Source organism: Euprymna scolopes, chromosome 30 (genome assembly GCF_053919585.1).
Source record: "Euprymna scolopes isolate OS-2025 chromosome 30, ASM5391958v1, whole genome shotgun sequence".
Classification (NCBI taxonomy): Eukaryota; Metazoa; Mollusca; class Cephalopoda; order Sepiida; family Sepiolidae; genus Euprymna; species Euprymna scolopes.
Genome location: NC_136511.1, coordinates 83,854,256 through 83,876,407, shown reverse-complemented (window position 1 = coordinate 83,876,407; position 22,152 = coordinate 83,854,256). Strand labels below are relative to the sequence as shown.

Sequence of the window (22,152 nt, the reverse complement as noted above, 5' to 3'; positions counted from 1 at the left end):
CAATTCATTTCCTCATCTGCTCCAAGCCACAACCTGCCCTCGAGTGTCACTAACTCAAAACTGTCCATAACTGTTGCAAACTCAAGACTGTCCATAAAATAACTAATATATCAACCAACCTCTCTGTTCAATCTTTTGTCCTTGTCACTGCCACATCTTGATTAACAATCCTATTTCAGCTACATTTGTGCGCCTTAGTGAACAACTTCATCCTTATTGTCTTTCCACCATTCCTACTTTCTATAGCTTTGTTCTGCTTATCAACTTATTTACCTTTTTTTTTGTTATAGTTTATTTTATTTTTTTTTCATTACTTCTTAACACTATTTTTCGGGGGGGGGGGGGGGCGATAGTATCACACTTAGATATAAGACTCCACTCTGTGATTGTCAATCTCTTAAGACCTTGATAGAGGCCTCTAGTAAGCAGGTTTTTATGACCAGTGATAAACTCGGATTTGGAGAAAGTATGTTTGTTTAGTAGAGCTTTTGAGGTTACCTTGGTTATACCATTGAAGCACAGAAGCTGCTACTAGTCAGTTTGTAAGAATGGGGTAAGTTCAGGGAACTTTGTGCATTACTTACCAGTAGAGAGTTATTGCCGCTTAAACAAATGAAGAGTCTATCAGGCATGTGTATGCAGTATGATAATGTATGGAAATGTAACCTGGCCAGTTAGATTTAGGGACATGTATTGCATTGTGAAAAAAGATATGAAAATGATACGATGGATATGTAATGTGTGTCTTGAAGACAAGCTAAGATCTGATGACCTCAGAGTTAGATGAAATCTGAACAGTATAGAAAGATGCATGCAGAGATGGAAATTTTGATGGTATATGGTGATGTTGAAAGAATGGTTGAGAGTTCTTAAGTTATTAGATGTAAGAAGAATAAAAGTAGTCATTTCAAGGGAAAGCCATGAAAAACATGGAAGTGATAAGGATGAGTTTGAAAAATTCATGAATGAACACCTGGACAGGTAGATTTGGAAGTTCCAACTTTTATTTTTCTTATATTAGAGATCCTCTAAGATATTTTGCCTCTAGCTTCTCTAAATTCTTTTATTTTTTTTTTGTAAAGGACACCATAATCTGATTTTCAATCACTTATTCTTTCTTTCACACTTACGACATCACACCCACTTGAAGATTAGTTTGCTTGTTTCTGTCCCTGACAAATGGAAAACAGTGGAAGGTCTATAATTAACAAGGCATTTTACCTGGTTTTTTTTTTCATTTTTTTTTTTTTTTTTTTTGTAAGGGGAGGGATATTTTACTTGTTTTAGTTTCCATTATCTTCATATATATATATCTTTGTAAATAAAATTCACAAAAACACTGGGGGTATTTTTAATAGTTAAATCCCTAGAGCAATTTTGGTATTTTGGTTCATTTGCTGAGAATTGAACCCTCCTTGATTTGCTGACTGATGTAACTGGAAAATTTTTCTCTGGAAAAATTCTTTTTTATTTATAAGAAAGGAAAACTATTTTTAGGATCATTTTTTTCGATTTTCGATACTTATCGGATAAATTTCTGTACAAAACATATCAAAGAACACTAACAGACATATTAATTACCTTTCTGTGAAATTTACAAAAGATAGACTCAACTGTTTCGGAACTTATGAGGAAGGAACTCACACACACAAAGTGACTTTTATACAATAGTAGAGATATTTTAGAATTTTATAATGACTAGAGGTTATTTTGGAGGCCTGTTTCTGAAAACCGTCCAATATGTAAAATAGAAGTTAAACTGAATATAATTATGGTCTCAAAATTTTTATATTTTAAAATGACAATGCAGCAATGACATGCCAACAATAAAAAACAGGAAGTTCTTTTGTTTTTGAAACATTTTGCATGTAGATATAAATTCTGCGAATAATGAATTCTTGAGAAATCTTTTCTTAAATACCAGATGTTCTCTCCGTTATCTAACAACTGTACCATAATTTGCAGGCCAGTGAGTACTAAAAGTGCATTAAAAAATTTGTATACTTTGACTTAGTCTGATATAAGAATAATCGGAAGAAGTTAGATAGTATGAGAGGGAAAAGGGCAGGGAGGGGGGGAATAAGGTAGCAAACCTTTTTTACTTTAGGGTGACAAAGTAAGGGAAATAAATAAAAAGACAACTTATTTTTGGGAGAAAGCATCTAGGTTTAAAGAGATTTAATTAAATTTAATATGAAGAAAAAATATTTTCATTTTTTTTTTTTTTTTTTAAATAGTGCCACTTTCTTATATGGTAATTAAATACTTATTTTCAACATTATAGTATTTTTTTTAGAATTTTACACAAGATAATATTATTATTGCATCAAAAATGCTAACCTTTTCACATCCATCCAGCATTAAGAAAAAGAAGAGAATAAACAGAAATAAGAATGTAAATTTTTATCTAGTTTGGACTTTCTTTCATTTATTGAGATTTGTTTGTGTGTGGAGGGGGAGAGATGTTTAACCAAAACTGTTGAACAAGTGTAAAAGAGTTTTCTGAATTCTGAAAAGTTTTGTCACATTAATTAGTTCATATAACATTTTTAATGGAACTAATATATCGCGATTCATAATAAAACCTATTTGCTGCACTTTTGTTTAATTTGCGTTAAACTTTATAATCCAATGTTCCTGTTCGTAGGAATCACTGACGCAACAGCAGATATATAAACTAGCTATATCTATCCAGTGTTACCCAGGATGCAGCAAAGTTATATTAGTTTTTAAATCTGATTTGTTTTACATTTTAAAACTTATACAGAAATGATATGAAAGAAGAGTGAGTAACAACCCTAGTCAAAGTCAGTGTCCCTATGCTGGCTTAAACAGAGCTGAAAGGGAGAAGATAATGAAATACAAATGTCTTATGTATAACATAGACTGAAATCTTAGGATTTATTTCGGTAATCGTAGGCACTATCGAGCTCACAAAAAAGAATTTGACAAACTATCTGGTGAATATACCTTGTGATCCAAGTGAAATAATGATCCAAACAATTGCGCTTAAAGGAACGGTTAGAATCCTTAAAAGATCTCTTAGTTGAAGTCTCTGAATAATGAGTGAATGTCTGGCATTCAGTAGGATCTCCATCCCTATCAAAAACAAAAAATTAAGAAAATGGAAAAAAAGAAAAAAAATGAACTTAGTTGTAAGGTAGATTATTATTATATTCTTCAATTAGAGTTATCCCCTTTATTGAATTTTATTTTTAGGTGATTATTTAAAAATGAGCTTTTTAATGTTAATAAGTAAATACTTTTTATTATTCATCATTCGCATTATTTTTATGATACACACGCAATGCCGGATGGCTCTGTTAGGTTTCAATGTTTTATGAGGACAAAATGCAAGTATGGGACTGTCTGGCGAGATGTATTACTACACGAATAGTCATTTTTGAGGTGTCCTTCCACCAGCACATTGGTATTGCACCTTACCCCTCACTCCCAGTAATTTGAGAAGAATAGAAAAGTGGGGGGGGGGGGTATGTTTATAATTTTATTCAGTTTGATATCTGAATGTTTTGTGTGTTGCTATGACCACTTCTGATTGCATTTCTCTTGCCTTCATAAGTCTCATGCCCTTGGGCGGTTTTTGTGTTGGTGTGGTTTGTTATATTTTGCTGATTGTATGGGAATCTTTAATTGCTTGTGAATTATTTTCCATCAGAAATGTTGGATTGCAGAAACCTTAAAGATGATGTAACACTGGCAAACTGCCACTGTTCCACAAATGGTCTCGATATCAGCATTGCTCAAGATTTGTGGATCGTTGACTATTGTTGTGGGGATGGCATGTCTTTTAGTTTGGAAGAAAGTAAATCGACATTTTATTTGTTTGAACAGGCAAAATGTCTTAGTTTCTCAGTTCATTGTTGGTAGACTGTTTCTGATGGTGGACATCTTCTAAATATTTATCCTCCTCTCTGTGTAGTCAGTCAGTTATAAAAAAATTGCTTGTTTACCGATGTAAATGAAACTTTTGATATCAATTCATTGTTTGTCAATTTATATAATAGGTGAGCTGACTTTGCGAAGTTCATGATATTAAATAATTGAAACATTAATCTATTATATAAAGGGCAGTTTTCTGTGTATGTTTGTATATCCGGCTAAAAGTCAAGAACTACAAAACAAATATCAACAAAGTTGGTATTTGTTTTGATTGACAGTGACCTAGATGATATCTAAAATTTATTAATTTATCTTTGACTCTAGACTGGTACAGATTTTGTCAGGGGTGGGATCGGTTTTCCATCCAGATTATATACTCACATAACTGATTTTTTTAATCATGGAATTAATTTACTTATGTCGACTCTTGTTTGAGAAATCTATAAAAACGAGTTATTTTTAAAGTCATTAATTTGAAGTGATAATAAAAATAATTGAATAAACATTATCAATAGCATTGCAAGTTATTTAAATAATCTAAAACAAACTAGCAAACAGATCAAAGAGTGCATGTTTTTCTAATTAGTAAAAATCAAAAAACAAAAATTTATAGTAAAAACTCTCAGTGCTTTTGTAAAGACTCAAATTTTAGCCTAAAACAAGTGAAAACTGCAGAGCTTTCTCAACAGCTCTCCTAATTTAAAAAGGAAAATTAAATTAAAGATCTTTTCATCGAATAAAAAAAAAAATTCTCTATCCTCAATAGTCAATATAACTATATTTATGTAACTTGATATACACAAGATACAATGTCATTATATTACATGCAAATTGCACAAATTTACAGAATAAAGCTATGTTAATGCCATTTTTTTTTTCTTTTCTGGAGTCAAACATTTTTGATATTTTGCAAACTATCCAGTTTTCACAATTGAGTAGATCAACTGTCTCCAAATTTGATACTGTATAGTCTTGTCCAATTATTTGCTTTCATGTGCTCCATGGCCAACCAACCTTCCTGCGATTCAAGACATCTATGCTTTTGCAACGGTTTATCCAAGAAGATGAATGTTCAGTTTAACTGATTTGTCCTTAGGATAACATCTACACTGGGAAAATGTAGTGTTTTCAGCAAATCCTCTAATGTTGAATTTGGTCAGATTTCACATTGCAGAACCATTTAAACATGAACCTTGTCCTCAAGCTTCCTTTTGGCCTTGATAAATGGTGAACAGCTAGTTCATTAAAAAAAGTATTTATCCATTCTTATCACTAGATATTTTTTTCACTTTACTCTGCCAATTACTGGCCCTGCTACCTTAACTCTTATATATTTACTTACCCATGAAATCTCATCCATTCTTCCAATGTGACCAGTCCAAGTTTTTTTCTCCACACATTTCTCTATAATACTCCCATTACAAAGCCATCATATCATCCTCTTATCCCTTTTCTCTATACAACACCTAACTCTCACTGGCCAAGTTTCACTTCTCTACATCACACTGCGTATGCATACCTAAAAAACTTTTTCGCTAGGTTTCTCTTTCAATGTTGACTATATCGAATATCCGCTTCAATATCCAGTAAAACCACTTGGGCCTATGAAATGGTCTGCAAAATCTAAAGGAAATTTCAGTTCAAAACTAGTAATTAATTGTTTTATCGCTAATATTTTAAGAGCCTTAGATAAAAAAAAAAAATCGGCTTATGTTTGAGATTATCTCATAGGATGCTTTTGTCTGTGTTGAGGGAACAGACATGATTATATGCAAAAAGTGAAATATATAATGTCGTTTCTTGCCATATGAATATTTTTTTTTTTAATATTTCTCCTGATTCTGGAAATGCAGAATTCAAAGCCTAAATCTGTTTACTAGTTAGTTTTTTTCTAATAGAGTAATATTTTTATTTTTTATTTTTAGTAAATGTTGTTCCTATTCACTAATCTCCACACAAAATTTTTAAATTGGATAAAATCTAGCTTCCCAAAAATTGCATTCTGGAATGAAACAAATAAAAATTGCCTCCGTCTAGAAGAACTTCTTTACTGACTGAGGACTAAAAAGACTAAGTGCACCATCAGAACAGATACTACACTTTGTTCCTAGCCAAAATACCATGTTGTTGGATCAGATTAAGAACAGCAGTAGTGTAGACAATTTTCAGTTATAAACTAATTTTAAATACATCATCATATATATGTGATGGAGTACTGTTGCCACATCTGGGTAGGATGAGCTGCTAAAAGCAGCTCATCCTGCCTTGAAAGAGCACAAAATAGACTTCATATCTTTGTGGGGGATGCCCTTTTCTCTTTCCTGCAACCTCTTTCCCACAGAAGAGATGTTGTGAATCATTATTTTCATGGCAAGTGCTGGTCTGAACTCCAATTTATGCCCCCCACCCCCTTGTCAAACTTTCATGAAAAACACTCATCTAGCTGAAACCACTATTAGTAATTTCCCCCACTTTTTATCTGTACCTAAACCGAAATGTGGATTCAATAAACAAAGATTAACCCTTATACTCAAGTGGCCTAATTCATGTATCCACATAAAATTTTATGGGGAAATATAATTTGTATTCAGTATTTACTTCCACAGTGCTCGATAGATGAGTAGTGAGGTAGTAAGTTATGAAAATACAACCCCCTCCCCAAATAACCTTGAGCCCTTCCAGATAAACCATCCACAACCTTGTAGATGCTTTTGTAGCAAGTTCTTTTTTCAGGGCACTGTATGTACCTTCTGGGAAGGTACATACAGTGCCTAGCTTTCCCAAATGGTTACCCATCTGGTGCCAGCCAGGCTCAATGTTGCTTAACTTTGGTGATCTGGCAAGAACCGGTGTGTCATCGTGATTGTATCATACATATGGCAGTAAAGCTACACATTTTTTGCATTTCTACCTCGTATAAGGATTCATCAGGCTAATGATGAGTCCTTATAAAAATGAAAACACTAAATTCTGTGAGGCTTGATTGCCTTAACTTTATTTTTTGCTTTTGTAAAATGATTATTGCTGCTTCAAAATAATTTCTTTGAAACAAAATAGTAATATTATCTATTCATAACCATAAAAAAAAAAACAATATACACATTTGATAAAAAATAACGATAAAAAATTATATTTTGCTAATGTTTGCTCTAGATATATTACTAAGATATATAAACTTATAGAATTACGTTAGCAATGTACGTATAAATTATCATTTCTGATGAAAAAAAAATTAACTTCTGACTTGCTATTTGCTTTCTTGCTTCTCTTCACCACTTGAAATGATTTTGCCTGAGCTAGAAAATGCACATTTTACTTGTTAACTTTTATGTGTCAGGATAGAAGTACGTATATATATATATATATATTAGTGTTGCAATGATTAATCGGAATCTGGACATTTGGGAATGTAGGAATCGGTATTGGAATCAGAAAAATTTGTGCTTTTTTCTGATGCCAAAATGATTCTTTTCTTTTTTTATTTGATTTTATTGCAGTGTAGACTAGTGGCGTACGAGTAGCAATCATAAAATAATAAGTATTTATTAATTTTAAACTACCAGTAAAACAAAAATTGATAGATCATCTCCCACAAATGTATTTTACAATTAGGAAAATATCTGTACATTTATCATTATGATAATCAGGGGTAGGAGGAATAACAACTCTATCGTTAAATGTTTAAAACGTATCAGAATTGATAATTGTATCGGAATAGAGAAAAATATTGAAATCACCCCATCACTAATATATATATATATATATATATATATATATATATATATATATATATATATAATATGATATGATTCACTTTTATATCTTGTCAAACTTGGAAATCTATACAGAATTTTGAACAGAACCCTGTATTTAATCCATGGGAGTAGTATGCTCGTTTTGTCAGTCATTCTGGGTAGAAGTCCTAATTCACAATTATATTTTGACTGTCTCCTGCACTAAGGATTGAACCTTCAACCTCCTTTACAACTGAGTTTTCCACTTATGCCACAGATTCTTGCAAACAAATCTAGTATAAATTTTAGGAGCCTTAAACCCGCTAAAAATTATAGACAGAAGAAAGGTGGAGAATAAGACGACCCAAGACCCAGCACATATGCTGGGTGATGATCAAGTACTAAGCAGACTTGATATAGAATTTAACAGTACTGTATTCGTTAGTTTTATATATATATATATATATATATATATATATATATATAAAACTATGTACCATATGCAGTTATAAATAGCTATATATAAATAGTAAGATTGTACTCCTAGAAATAAAATATATTTAAAGCTCCCAAAATTTATCTATAATTCTAGCTGGGAATGGGGCATCCTACGCCAGACATTCACCTGCTATCTCATACATTCTGACCAAGAGATCTTTTCTGACAGGATTTGATTTGCTGTTTTGCTCTACTTTTCAAACTTTGAGTAGTGGTAGCAAAACCGTATTGCTTTCTTTTGAACAACAGGCCATGACTGGGCTTTTAAGCCTTTTAGTTCTTTATTATTTGTTACTAAAAATGGAGATAGGGGTCCAGCATCTCTTTTATCAAGGCCTGATAGATCAGTCTGGTTGGCCTTTATCATGGCTGGAGTGCAACTTCCAGAGATAGGAAGATTTACACTATTGTTTGCCTCTTCCTGCCTAGTGTATGAACAGGTTGAGGGTTCCTTTTCATTCTGGGACCCCAGCCCCCAGTATTTCTTTTGTTTATTAGTCATATTTTATGAGAACCTAATTGTCTACGGCTTATTTTTTTAATTAAAAGGGTGCTCTCATTTGCAACCCAGGGGGACATGCTGGATGGATAGTCAGTTTATTTCTCATGGAAAGTATCCTCATGTTACGCTCTCTGACAAACCTTTGTACAGAAAGACTGAAGACAGCTGAAGATGGTGTCTAGTATGCACTAAAGTTCTCTCCCAAACAGTTGCCATATTTTTTTATGAAGTTTTAAATGAAATAAATAGTGCTAATGGCTATGGCCTAGCGGTTACAGGCATATCTTGTGTGTGTGCCTATTTATGAATGTGTGTGTGTCCTAGTTTATGCCTGTTCATAGATTTTGAACTGAGAGAGCTATTATTCATTTCATTATATACTGATTATAAGTTAAAATAGGAAGACATAAGTTTTAAGCTTTAAAGGTGAATCATTTGAGAACAGAAACTGGAGAAATTTGAAATTATGTAATTTAATACTTCTTTAAATATGGTGGCTGTTGCTGGCATATTTTCTGGTATTCATGGCGATGTAAATGATACAAAAATTTGACTTTTTATGTTTTGGGCACAAGAATTTGGTTTTACTTTTAGTTAAATGGCAAACTAAATCGTTCTAGTTTTATTTTTATTGGTGGGAAGGGAGGTTATGTGTATTTTATTTGTAGAAACAACTGAATAAAATTTTAAGTTTATAGTTTTAACCTTTTTTATTTTTTTTTATTTTTAATTTCCATCATTGTAAACATTAGTAGTTCATTAATGCAAATTTATTTTTCAAAAAAAAAAAAATTAATGTACATAATTCACAAAGAATCCAAACTTAATTAGGATGCAGTTCTTATATATATATACTAACAGGGAGACCTGACGTTGTCTGGGATAGAATGAGGATTAACAATGTTCCACCATTCCATATTTTTATTGCCATTGAAACAAAAACTGTCCTCTCGACCGGTTCTACGCATGCGTCAGATGACGTCAGGACCTGATTTAGTTTAAATAGTTGAAGAACTGACTAAATTTCATATACATCATGTTAGCTCAGTTGGTTAGAGCGTTGGTTCATTATCTAAACGTCTTGGGTTCGAATCGTGGTGTGAGATGTCTTCCGCTAAGCAGGGTTTTTTAACGTTCGTTTTTCTGGCTTTTTTTACTTCGCTTATTCTTAGGTTTTCATTAACACCCCCACCACCGCCTGACCACACACACCGAAAAACACCCGGGCAACACCGGGTACCCCTCGCTAGTATATATATATATATATATATATATATATATTGCAGTGATAGGATGATTTCAATATTTTCCCCTGATTCTGTTTTAAATTATAGATTTTGATACAATTACAAATTCCGATTCTTTAAAATCTCTACTTATATATAAAGATCACTTTGTCTGTGTGTGAGTTTGTTCCCTATGGACTCCAAAATGTCTGCGCCAATTTTTTTGGGGAAATTTCACACAAATGTACTTTGTTTCTAGGAGTGTTCTTAGATAGGTTTTGTATTGGAATGTCTAGATAAGTGTCAATAAAAAAATCTGATTAAAAAAGAACAATCTGATTTAAAACAAAGTTAACACCTGTATATAGGCTAACATCACAAGTGCATTTAAGAAGTTTTATCACAAGCAGAAGGGCCTGGCATATGAAATCAAAGTAGGTTCTTTGATATGACAGGGGCACATTAGAAATTAATGTTTTTGTTTAAAGCACAACTTTACTTCTGCATTTTAAACTTTAATTCAAGCCATTATCTAAAAAAATAATTGTATAAAATCAACAGTAGGTTCTTTACAGTGCATTGTAGACTACAATGTATTGTGGACTGTCATTGCAGGGAGGCATGTGAAATTCCCTCCCTGTGCATCATGGTGTGCTACCAACTCAATTTAATTGGAAAATGAGCGATTTCACCAATTTTGATAACAAAAGTATTAGAAGTGTGGAACATTCATTGATCCTCTACCAATCCCAGGTAATGTCAGGTCTCCCTGTTAGTTCATAAATATTTAGCTATAGTTTTCTTTTTGTTTTTACCAGATTTAAAAAAAGCAACACATTTTTGCAAAGATAAAAATACACTTTGAGGATGATCTATGGATTTTAGTTTTGCAAAATCAATAAATATTTATCATAGCATTATAGTATCAACATAGGTAAACAACGAAAGAAATGTTTTTACCATTGGAAATATAATTCAAATTTTTTCTGTTCCAATACCAATTCTGATACCCAAGAAGTTTTTATTTTTTTATTCTGATTAATCATTCCAACACACACACACACATAAATGAGCTTGTTTTGCAACTTGCTATCACTTTTGCAAAGTTTGCTAGTTGGAACCAAGATTTTAAATAAACATTTCATGAGAAGTTTTTTGTAAACTGAAGACTAGGACTTGTATTTATTCATGTAAAAAAGATAAACATTCAGTTTGGTAATTTTGATACTAATTTATTTATCTTTTAAATAATGAAATCAAAAGAAATCAGTTCACCTGAGAGATGATGATAAGAGAAGATCAGCAACCTGTTAAAAATCAAGACAAGCCCCTAAATAACTGCAAACAAATATTTAAACACGAATGTGAAATGCTTTGCTATGGGATTAAAACAATTATCGAATTTTAAAATCATAAAAAACAAAATGGGTGTTGCTATCGTAACAAGTGTTAAGGTATTTTAGTCTTTTATCTATTTTTTTATGTTAGATCTCTTTAATTAATTTCTGTTAATGTTGAAAAAAATGATTGCACATAGTAAAAATAGGGCAATAAAATTAGAAATAAATATCACCAAACATTAATTTATTATGAACTGTTTAAACGATTCTTATGCTAATTAATCATTAGAAGAACTCTTAATTATTCATATGTACTATATATGTATATATATATATATATATATATACACACACACAAACACACACACAGTATATTAAAATGTTGTATTATTAATAAAGCTAACTCATTTTTATGATAATCAGTGAGAAATGAAAAAAACTCACTTTTATTCAATTTGATAACTAATCAGAACAACTGCATCTCTATAATATTAAAACTAGTGGGACCTGTGGAAATTCCACAGGAGACTCATTCATATGTAATGTATTGATGTTGGCATTATGTAGATGTTCAGCATAAAGGTCTGATATTATTGTAGCTCTTTTGTTAAAACTGAAAAGTGTTTATCTAAGCTAGCAGGGACGCCCGGTGTAGCCCGGTCATAAAGTACTCTTAAATATGATATTTTAATTCTTGTAGATTTCGTATATTATTATAGACTTAAGGTTCTATCGATTTTTATGCTATAAAGTTGCGATTTCAAAAATAAAAAAAATATATCCATAAGACTTTGGTGCATCAGCTTGAATCGAAATCAAAACTTATATATACATATAAACTTGAGTTCTTCAGCTATAACCGAAACCAAAACTTTTGAAGAATTCTTTATAAAATTATTTATAGAAAAATAAATTACTGGAGTGCTATAAGCTATAATTGAAACCAAAACTTGTGAAGAATTCTCTGTAAAATTATTTATTACAAAAAATGGAAGTCCATAACAATTAAACGACTGTCACTCGGATGTAAGCGTGACACACAAAAATAACACACATACTATCCTATTGATATATAGATTCTTTTTGTTTATCACATTATTTTGATGCCATTATTTTATCATTGTATGATAAGGGATTCATACCTTTTCAAACATTCAACATATTTGAAATTAAATTTGTTAGCTATAAAATCTTCTAAAATCTTTAAACTAACATTCATCTCTTTTTTTTATTTGAATGAAAAAAAAAAATTGCGCCTGAGTTTTTAGTTTGTTTTAGTGTCTAAATTTCTTTTATTGGTGACTCAACTTAGTCGGGTGATTTCTGGCAGGTGTGTTGACTCTTGCATGTCAGGCAGGTTGGATCTCTTCAAACATTTGCCAATGACCTCTTATGTTCAAACTACACATGCACTCCAACTTCTTTTTTAATTTGTGAGCATCCATTTTTTACTTTTTTTCAGTTTAGGTCATTTAGTACTCAGATCAAAGGAACCCTTCTCCTGAGACTTTCTAAGTTTCATAGATATTCGAGGGTTTAGTTAAGGTTCTTCCCAAATAGGGAAGAACCTTAACTAAAGTTCAATTATAGAATTATTCTTCATTTCTTTACAAAGAAATACTTTGTAAAGAAATGGAGAATAATTCTATAATTGAACTTTTTTTATGATTTAAAATGAGCCTGCAGATTCCAAATATGCAGAGATCTTGGGATGTCTGAAGCCAATTCCTTCATTGTATGTCCAAAGACTCGAGTATATGTCCTAGTACTGAGAAATATTACGAAAAAGGGATATAAGATTAGATACCTCAATTGGCTAGCTTGGGGTTATCACCCTGCTGCCACCTACTTCAGCAAACCACAACAAATATGCTATCGGTTTTGTTCAACGAACAAATATTGACAAGATAAACCTGAAGAAGAGTGGAGGTTACATCAGCTGAAACGTTGTGAGAATAACAGCCAATATGTATGTTTTGTATTGTAGACTGAAATATTCAAATAATACTGATATTCTGGGGTTTTTTTTTTATGTCACTTAATTCATTTTAGTTTAATTAGATCTTAGAGATTCAGGGGTCTCTTTCTGGGGATAACACTGGAGTTCTTTGAGTTATATAGCTATCCAAGTCTTCATTAACGATTGGATCTTTCCTACTTCTGTGAGCAGTGAAGAATAATTTTCTTTTTTTCCCAGTAGACACTTATGTTTCTTTTTCTCCTCCATGAAGATAACGTTAGACACAAGATGGTCGTTCTGTGTGGGGAAATATCTAGCATCCCAAAATGGGGCACTCTGAATGACACAAAAATAAAAATTGCTCCAATCAAGGATTTCACCTTTACCACTGAGGAAGGTTTATTTGGATACTGTTTTATTTAAATATTTTGTCAGGTTTTACATCTGAGGCAAAATATTATGTCAGAATGTTCTAAAAAAATTCCTATATAAAGAGACCGTTAGACACTTGCCTAGTAGACATTTAAACTCTTTGTGTTTAATGATGAACATATTTTAAACATAAGCATGACGAATCCCTGAAAATGCCATTTTAAACTTAAGAAAGTTAAAAAAAAAAATAAAAAGGTTTGGTAGACGACAAAAAATTTAATACTTCATCTTTTACCACAAATTGCAAAGAACTTTCCTTTCTTCTTCTGTGCGTAATCGCAAATGAAATTTCCATCTACAGTTTATTTCCAAGAACTTTCCATCTCCATGGGACTACTTCCTTGTAGACTATAATATGGTTATCTTCTAATACGATCTCAACAAATACTTGTTATAAACCATCCCATAACTAATCAAATTTTGTTAATTTTATTCATCATTTTCAATTTTCTCGTGATGTTTTTCATCATTTAAACTGACAACTCATTTCACCCCCTTAATCCTTATCTTCGAGTGCTTTTGGCCTTGATACAGTAACTCATTAGTAAAACAAAATAATAAAGTGACAGACCATAGAAAATTACATTCTTTTAAAAATTACTTAAAACTAGTCAAACACATTTTTAATATTTTACATCTATTTCTTAAAATCCCAGACGGGAAAAATTCAAATTTCCCAATGAAACCAAATAATTATTTCACTTTAAAATTTTATGAAAACAAAATGATTTTTTTTTTGTTATGCTCGAAGCAGAAGTAAAAAGAAAATTTTAAAAATTTAAAAACCAATATACAAGTATATTATCTTTAGATAAAATTTTAAAATTTAAATGAGAATATTTTTTAAGAGATTTTTTTAAAGCAGTTGGCCAATTTATTTAAAACTTTAGTAATTACCAAATTCCAAAAATGAATGAAAATACTATTTCAAACTGTAACATGACTGACCAAAGAAAATGCTGTATTATTTGGATTATTCAAATTACTATTCTCATCTTGGGTGTTATTCACACAACATTTTAGTCTATGTAAACTGATCTTTTTTTAGTGAGGCCCTACGGAGAAATTTATCTTTAGTTGACTTTTGACAACTAAATATTTTAGTTTACTAGCCAAATAGAAAACTTACTAATCAAACCCAAGAAATTTTTGGAATATTACATCTTTATTCCATGAAGAGTACATGCATCATAAATGTTTTTCTGTGTGTGTGTGTGTGTGTGTGTGTGTGTGTGTGTGTGTATATGTATTTTAATTTGTCGTAAATATGCACCAAATTTTATGTTGAAACTTAGAGGTATAAACATTCGAATTTGTTCAAGATTTTTTTAAAACATCCTTCATAAAATAGAGTATATTGTTCTATTAAATTTATATTGTTTAAATAATTTGACTTTGCTCGTTTTATTTAAAAAAAAAACTGGTTAAAAAGACATTTTTTTTTTTACTCAATAATGAACTTTAGAAAATTGTTGGTGAAAAAACACAATCACCAAAGAATAAGCGTTTTGTTTTTAGTCGCCACTTGGAAAAATCACCTGCAATGTAAAACGCTGTTGAAGTCTGAAATCTACACGAATTTCAAATGGAACCTTTTATTTTATCCATAAGGGTTGTATGCTCTTGTTCTGTCAGCCATGACACAAGTAATTTGCAATTTCATTCTTTGTATCATCCACATTTAAGATTGGTCCTTCCACCTAGTATTTTAACTGTTATGCTATAAGTCCTTGTGTGATTGACTCAAGAAAATGCTATTACAAACTTTGACCTGACTGACTGAAGAGAATTGTATTTTTAAATAACTAAAAAAAAAATTAAAAGAAACTTTTTTTTTTTTTAATTGAATCAATCTAATGTAACTTTTGGTTAAATATTCAAAGCTATTGTTATAATTGAAACATCAATTTTTTTATAAACCTTGGTCAGGTATTTTTTTAAAATATTAAACTTAATTATACAAAAACAATGATGAAATCATTTTGTACAGTGCTCAGGTGCATTAGAACTCTTCAAAAAAAAATAAAATATGCATGTGTAGTAAAGAGGATAATGTATAATTGTTAGCGAAATAAACCATGTACAAGCCATGATACAAGTGTGTATCAGTAAGACATATCAAGTGTAATTTTGAAAAGCCTAAAAGTTTTAAAAGATGCGGGAAGTTTTTTTTTTTTTTACATGCTTCAGCAATTCTGAGCATGAAGAAATGTTTCAAATAGTCATTAGAGATGTGCTATTTTCTGACTGTGTAGGCATGTTCATATGTGTTAGACACGTGGGGATCAAAAACGTGTTTAGGGTTGTTAATCATTTTGTGGGCGTTTACGAGACATTTAGAGTTTTGATGAATTCAAGCCAAGAGAAGCAAAGTTTTCAGAGTATGAAGATGTCTGACAGCGAGTGTTCGCTTGGCTGCATATTTCTGAATGGTTGCCAGGCGGTGAATGTTCTGAACAAGATAGGAGTTCCAGACTGATGATACGAATTCAAAGTATGGTTGTATCAAATGGCTGGCAAGCAGCTAACAAAGGCCTTGCTGAGTGATGCCAAGGCACTCTTGGCCTGAAAAAAGGAAAAGTGAAGTGTGATCGATTGACAGTAAAAATATCTTAGTAAAATTATTAGCATTTACCCCTGCACTGTTAACAGAAAAATAAAACTGAGAATTTTTTGTTTTTAACTACTTTTTAGTTTATCTGATTTCATGTCAACACTTTGGAAATATGTGGAAAAATTTAAAACATATATTGAAAGAAAAATTTAAAGCATATAATGAAAGAAAAATTTAAAACATATATATATAATGAAAGAAAAATTTTAAATATATAATGAAAGAAAAATTTAAAACATATATAATGAAAGAAAAATTTAAAACATATATAATGAAAGAAAAATTTAAAACATATATAATGAAAGAAAAATTTTAAACATATATAATGAAAGAAAAATTTAAAACATATATAATGAAAGAAAAATTTAAAACATATATAATGAAAGAAAAATTTAAAACATATATAATGAAAGAAAAATTTAAAACATATATAATGAAAGAAAAATTTAAAACATATATAATGAAAGAAAAATTTTAAACATATATAATGAAAGAAAAATTTTAAACATATATAATGAAAGAAAAATTTTAAACATATATAATGAAAGAAAAATTTTAAACATATATAATGAAAGAAAAATTTTAAACATATATAATGAAAGAAAAATTTTAAACATATATAATGAAAGAAAAATTTTAAACATATATAATGAAAGAAAAATTTTAAACATATATAATGAAAGAAAAATTTTAAACATATAATGAAAGATGAGAATTATATCACTCTTATTTGATGTCGGTTTCAGAGCAAAGAAAACGTAAATATTTTTCTGAAACTTCAGAGCTTATCTGAACAAATTCAAGTTACTACATCAGTATCTCACCCTTTGAGTCAGTTATCTTTTAATTTTATTTGGCTAAATTTTCCTTAACTTTTGAGGACTTTGTTCGGTGAGACTTTTGATGTGCATCCAAGTTTTATTCTGGACATTTAACTTAAATTTTTTTTTTTTTAGAATAAAGTTTTGCCCTGTGGCATCTCCATTTTGCCATTAACATTCCTAGTACTTTTCTGAACAGTTTTTGAAAGCTTTTTGCATTAATTTTTTGCTCTGATATTGTAATGTTTTCATTTGACAATTAACTCTGAAGACAGAATACACATGTAACAATCTGAATTTGTTCAAGTAGGCTTTGATTTCTTCCAGATCTCTTTTCTTGTCAATGTGACTATAGCTATATAATTTTAGTATGTGAGTTCATTTACTATGTAAATTAAACGTAAAATGATCATTGTTCTTGTCCACATAGTGTTTGACAGAACAAGTAACAATTTTATATTTCTAAATTTCCTAGAATGTAAGGATACATCCAAAGATTTCATGTTAGTTTATGAATTAACATTTCAAATTTGAAAATAAATCTAAATTGTGTAACGAACAGTTTTAGGAAAATGTTGATTTTGTTTTTAAAGAGGCTAGCATAATTTCCAAATATGGCTGTTTTGATTTGAGACAAGAATTTAAAAAAATATTCTTCCCAGATTTTATTTCAATTAACAATTTAGTTTTTAGATTGAAATGAAATTCTTTTTATGAAGACAAGAATGCGGATGTGTGTACTCATAAGAGAAAAGTTGGGGAAACAATCAAATTGTACTCCCCTCCTCCTCCGCATAGTGCTTGTAATACTAAATGTTTAAATTGAATACAATTGAGGGGAGGGAAATAAATTTTCCACACAAATTTTTTTTAAACCTTGAAATTAATAACATTTTTGTTAGAAAACTTTGTATTAAAATAATATAAAATGAAACTGCTCTTTCTATTTTTATTTATTTATTTTTTAAGACAACAGCTATAATAATCATGTCATTTATCAAAACCTGATAACTAATCAAAATCAAGATGTTTAGTTGTGTCACCCTGTATATTTGATTTACATGCTATCTTAAGAATGAAATGCTTGGCATCCAATTAGAACATGAGGTAAATTTTTTTATGAGTTATGCAAACTCTGCATATAGTATAAATTTTTTTTATGAGTTATGCAAACTCTGCATATAGTATAAATTTTTTTTATGAGTTATGCAAACTCTGCATATAGTATACATTTTTTTTATGAGTTATGCAAACTCTGCATATAGTATACATTTTTTTATGAGTTATGCAAACTCTGCATATGGTACAAATTTCTTTTATGAGTTATGCAAACTCTGCATATAGTATAAATTTTTAGTATTTGGGCAGATTTTGAACCGGATGTATCTAAGCATCTGCTCAGCTTTGCCCAGAACATGTCAACCGCTGGATTATGCTGAGCATTGCCGATGATTTAATCTTGACAATGGTATGAAACAGAAAAATAGTAAAATAAATCGAAATCGTAGAAATAAAATAAAAGAAAAAAAACAACGGCCTAGAATAATTTTGTTTTATTATTCATTTAAATGTTTCATGGCAAACATTTTTTTATACAGTGAGAGTGGGGGATTTACTATAACTTTTTTTTTTTTTTTTTTTTCCCATTTTGTATTTTTTTTCATTCTTGAAAGAATGTTTAGTAAATACGTTTTTTTCAAAATAAATTATGTATGTTTTTTTAACGGGGAGGTCTTTGAAAGATCTTTAAAAAGATACAATAAAGCACCAAAAAAAATTTTGTTCCAAATGTTTAAAAAAAAAAAAGTTCAATTGTTAAAACATTTTCTTTTTTTTCAAGAAAATTGTAAGAAAAGTTTGTGAATCCTCTCTTTGCAATGATGCATCTAACACCAGATGTAATGCAATTCTTTTTGGGATCCAATTAATTTATATTGACAAAAACTAAAAAAAAAACAACTACTTTGGGCGTCTGTAGTTGTTTTTCTAATATTGATAAATTGGTAATGCTGTTACTCTCTATACTTTCTATGTAACGTCTTTCTTTAGTTTTGTTTTTTTCTCTTCCAATATTTATCTTAAAGCTGTCTTCTCATTCATTGCTATGCATTCTGATTGGCTGATCAGCATCTTATGTTAGATTGCAGGTAAATGAGTGGTTGACATCATGTTTTGGGCAAAGCCGAGCAGACGCATATTTAATCGAAAAATAAATTAGCATTCATTTTTCGATTAAATATGCGTCTGCTCGGCTTTTCCCAAAATATGTCAACCACTTTTAAATTTTCCACACAATTAAATCGTTTCATTGACTCATTAACCCTTATCCTCAAGTGACTTCGAAGCCTTGATAAGAGGTGACTTCTTTGTAAAAAAAAAAATTAAAAAAAAAAAAACAATAGATCTGTTACCAATACACATATCCCCAACATGCCCTCCACACAAAATCTAAAATTAATTTTATTGTCTTCATTTGACACCAGGAGATATCGGCTATCACCGACATTTATTGTTATTGCTTGACAATAATGAAAAAAAGTTAAAAAAAAAAAAAAAAAACGTGTATAATTCGCTGAAGAAAGCCTGAGTTGGCTGAAATATGATTTATATTGTTTTTATTTATTGAAAAAAAAAATCCTTTAGCATCAGATTTGGTTTCAAAAATGATTTCTTAAATTTGTTAAATAATTTTATTTTAATAAAATAAAATTATTTATTAGGATGATAATGCAAGTTGAACTAGTCTTAGAATTTAATTTGTTAGCAAGGTTTTTTAAAATTATTTTCTGTTTCAATATTTTTCAGATTTTATCTTTACACGAGTATCCTCTTCAGAAACCTCCTCATGCGTGACCATGATGTGCCATCATCACCGTCGGACCGCAGAATCCGCTTGCTACAGCTGGTGCGTAAACTCAATCTTAGGACCTGGTTGCAGCATGTCACTGCCTATGGTGGGGCCAGCAGCAGTGCCAATGCAAACACCCCATCTTTGCCACCACCTGCTACGGCAGCAGCCATTGGAGCATTTGCCTGTGCGCAGGCGTCTCTAACCCTCACTTCTTCCTCTGGCAGCCGAAGTTCTGGCCCCTCCGGTATGCCATCGAGTTCGCATCACTCAAGTAGTCATCTTGGCCGTAGCTCAGCCTCACCCAGACAAAGGAGAAGAACTCTTCACAAAAAAGTTCCGGCCATGAACCAGCCGATTGAATTTCATTCAAAGCCGTTAGTTTCTTTTTGTTTTTTTTTTTCTATAATAAAAGAAGAAAAATCATTTAGATGTATTCATTCAATTTGCGGGTTTAGCAATGAACTTGCTATTTATAATTTAACCGTGACAGACCAAAGATTTTGCTGTTTCCAACTTAAGCATGGCAGACCAAAGATTTTGCTGTTTCCAACTTAAGCGTGGCGGACCAAAGAATTTGCTGTTTCCAACTTAAGCGTGGCAGACCAAAGAATTTGTTGTTTTCAACTTAAGCATGACTGGTCATAATAAATGTTAGCGATTTCCATTTACTGATTTTTTTAAAATTAGATCGTTAAAAATGTTTTCACATCTGATGTCTTGACTGAACTAAGTAACTTTTCAAATAAATTCTAACAAAATGTTATTATATTGCCCAATAACATGGTATGATGATAACATGAAAATTGGCTAGTCAGAAGCAGAGTTTAATTTGTCGGGTTAAATGCTATTTGGGTTTAACTTTGAAAATCAGACAAGATAATTTTATAGGTTGGATTCATTCATCATCACTAGGATTCCTGGCAGATAGCAACCAGCAACTTCCTTTAGAAACCTGAGTGATAACAAGTCGCATAAGATATTCCAGTACATATTATTTTACCTACTAAGACTTCTCATATGAGTCATTACCAATGATTGCTCACTGGAAAAAACAGGTATTGCTCCCTGAAATCTGAGTGACAAGTTTTCCAGATTTTCAGTACTTGACAACTGTTAACGATTGAATTCTCTTTGACAACAGCTGATGGTTTTCTCTGGAATTTCACTGATGAGTAGCAGGGAGCACAAAGCCTTGTCGGGTTGTAAAATATCTTTAAATGTATTTAAATTCATGCAGATTTTGTATTTTTTTTTTATTACAGAGCCAATTCTCTATTGAATATTATATTGTACCTCATATAAATGATTTCAAAAGTTAAAAAAAAAAAAATTACTTGGGTTATTGGTTAAATCTTTACACACAGACAGGCATACACATACATCCACTATTTTATTTATATAGCTATACTTAGCTATACTTCCAATACTCTCTGTACTCTTCCGGTAGAGGTCTAGATAATAGTTTCCCATCTCGATTTTGCCATCCTCCCTAGAATTTTCTGTGGTACCAACCAGCTTTTGTTTTTAAATTTTCTAAGAGAATATTGGATTAAGAGATGTTTCTTTCCTATTGAAGTAAGAAAAGGCAAATTGATAATAGAATTGGAATGATGACCCCAAGCAATGGTACATGAAAACAAATGCAAATGATTGGATTTCATGGAAGAAGTTGCTTTGTACTGCCATGGTCACCAATGTGCAACTTGCATCTGATATGGATTAAAAAATGTTAATCAAAGAGAATGACAATGTTTCTCAACAGTTTCAATTTCTCATACTATTTTAATTCACCTGCGGTTGATTTGTGTCCCCTAGCTATACGAGTTGGGTTTATTTTTATTTTAGTAGCGGAACATCATGGAAATTCAGTTGTGCTTTCTAAACTGATTTGTGTAATTTGTTATCTGTCGGGTCAATACTATAAAGAAAAAAACATTATCATTTCATGTCTTGTAAAAATATGTCGTCATCAACTTAAAAAAAAAAAATAAAACAAATGTTTTTTATTGAAACTTGTAGCAATTTGACTATTTTTAAATAAATATTCTGTTCTATTACCATAAAAATAATTGTCAACTAAATCTTCAAATTAATAAAACAAATATAGAATTTTTAAATGCATTTATTTAAAATTGTATTATCAACAAGATGACATGATTTTGGGAACAATTAATTTTAAAATGCATAAATTCAGAATGTTTTACCTTGGCGACATCAGATGATTTACCAGTCATTATCTTTCCTAATCTCATTTATTTTTAATTGTGTGTAGGT

The 22,152-nt window shown here is 30.6% G+C and overlaps 1 protein-coding gene across 5 annotated transcripts in view; it reads left to right on the top strand.

Moving 5' to 3' along the window:
* The window catches only part of LOC145254865 (uncharacterized), a 212,983-nt gene that overhangs the window by 170,087 nt on the left and 20,744 nt on the right, over positions 1-22,152 (top strand). For all 5 annotated transcript variants that reach the window (XM_080113735.1, XM_080113734.1, XM_080113733.1 and 2 more), the window contains exon 8: positions 19,833-20,252. In XM_080113735.1, coding sequence (XP_079969861.1) covers positions 19,833-20,252 — 420 coding nt within the window. The remainder of the gene's footprint in view (positions 1-19,832; positions 20,253-22,152) is intronic.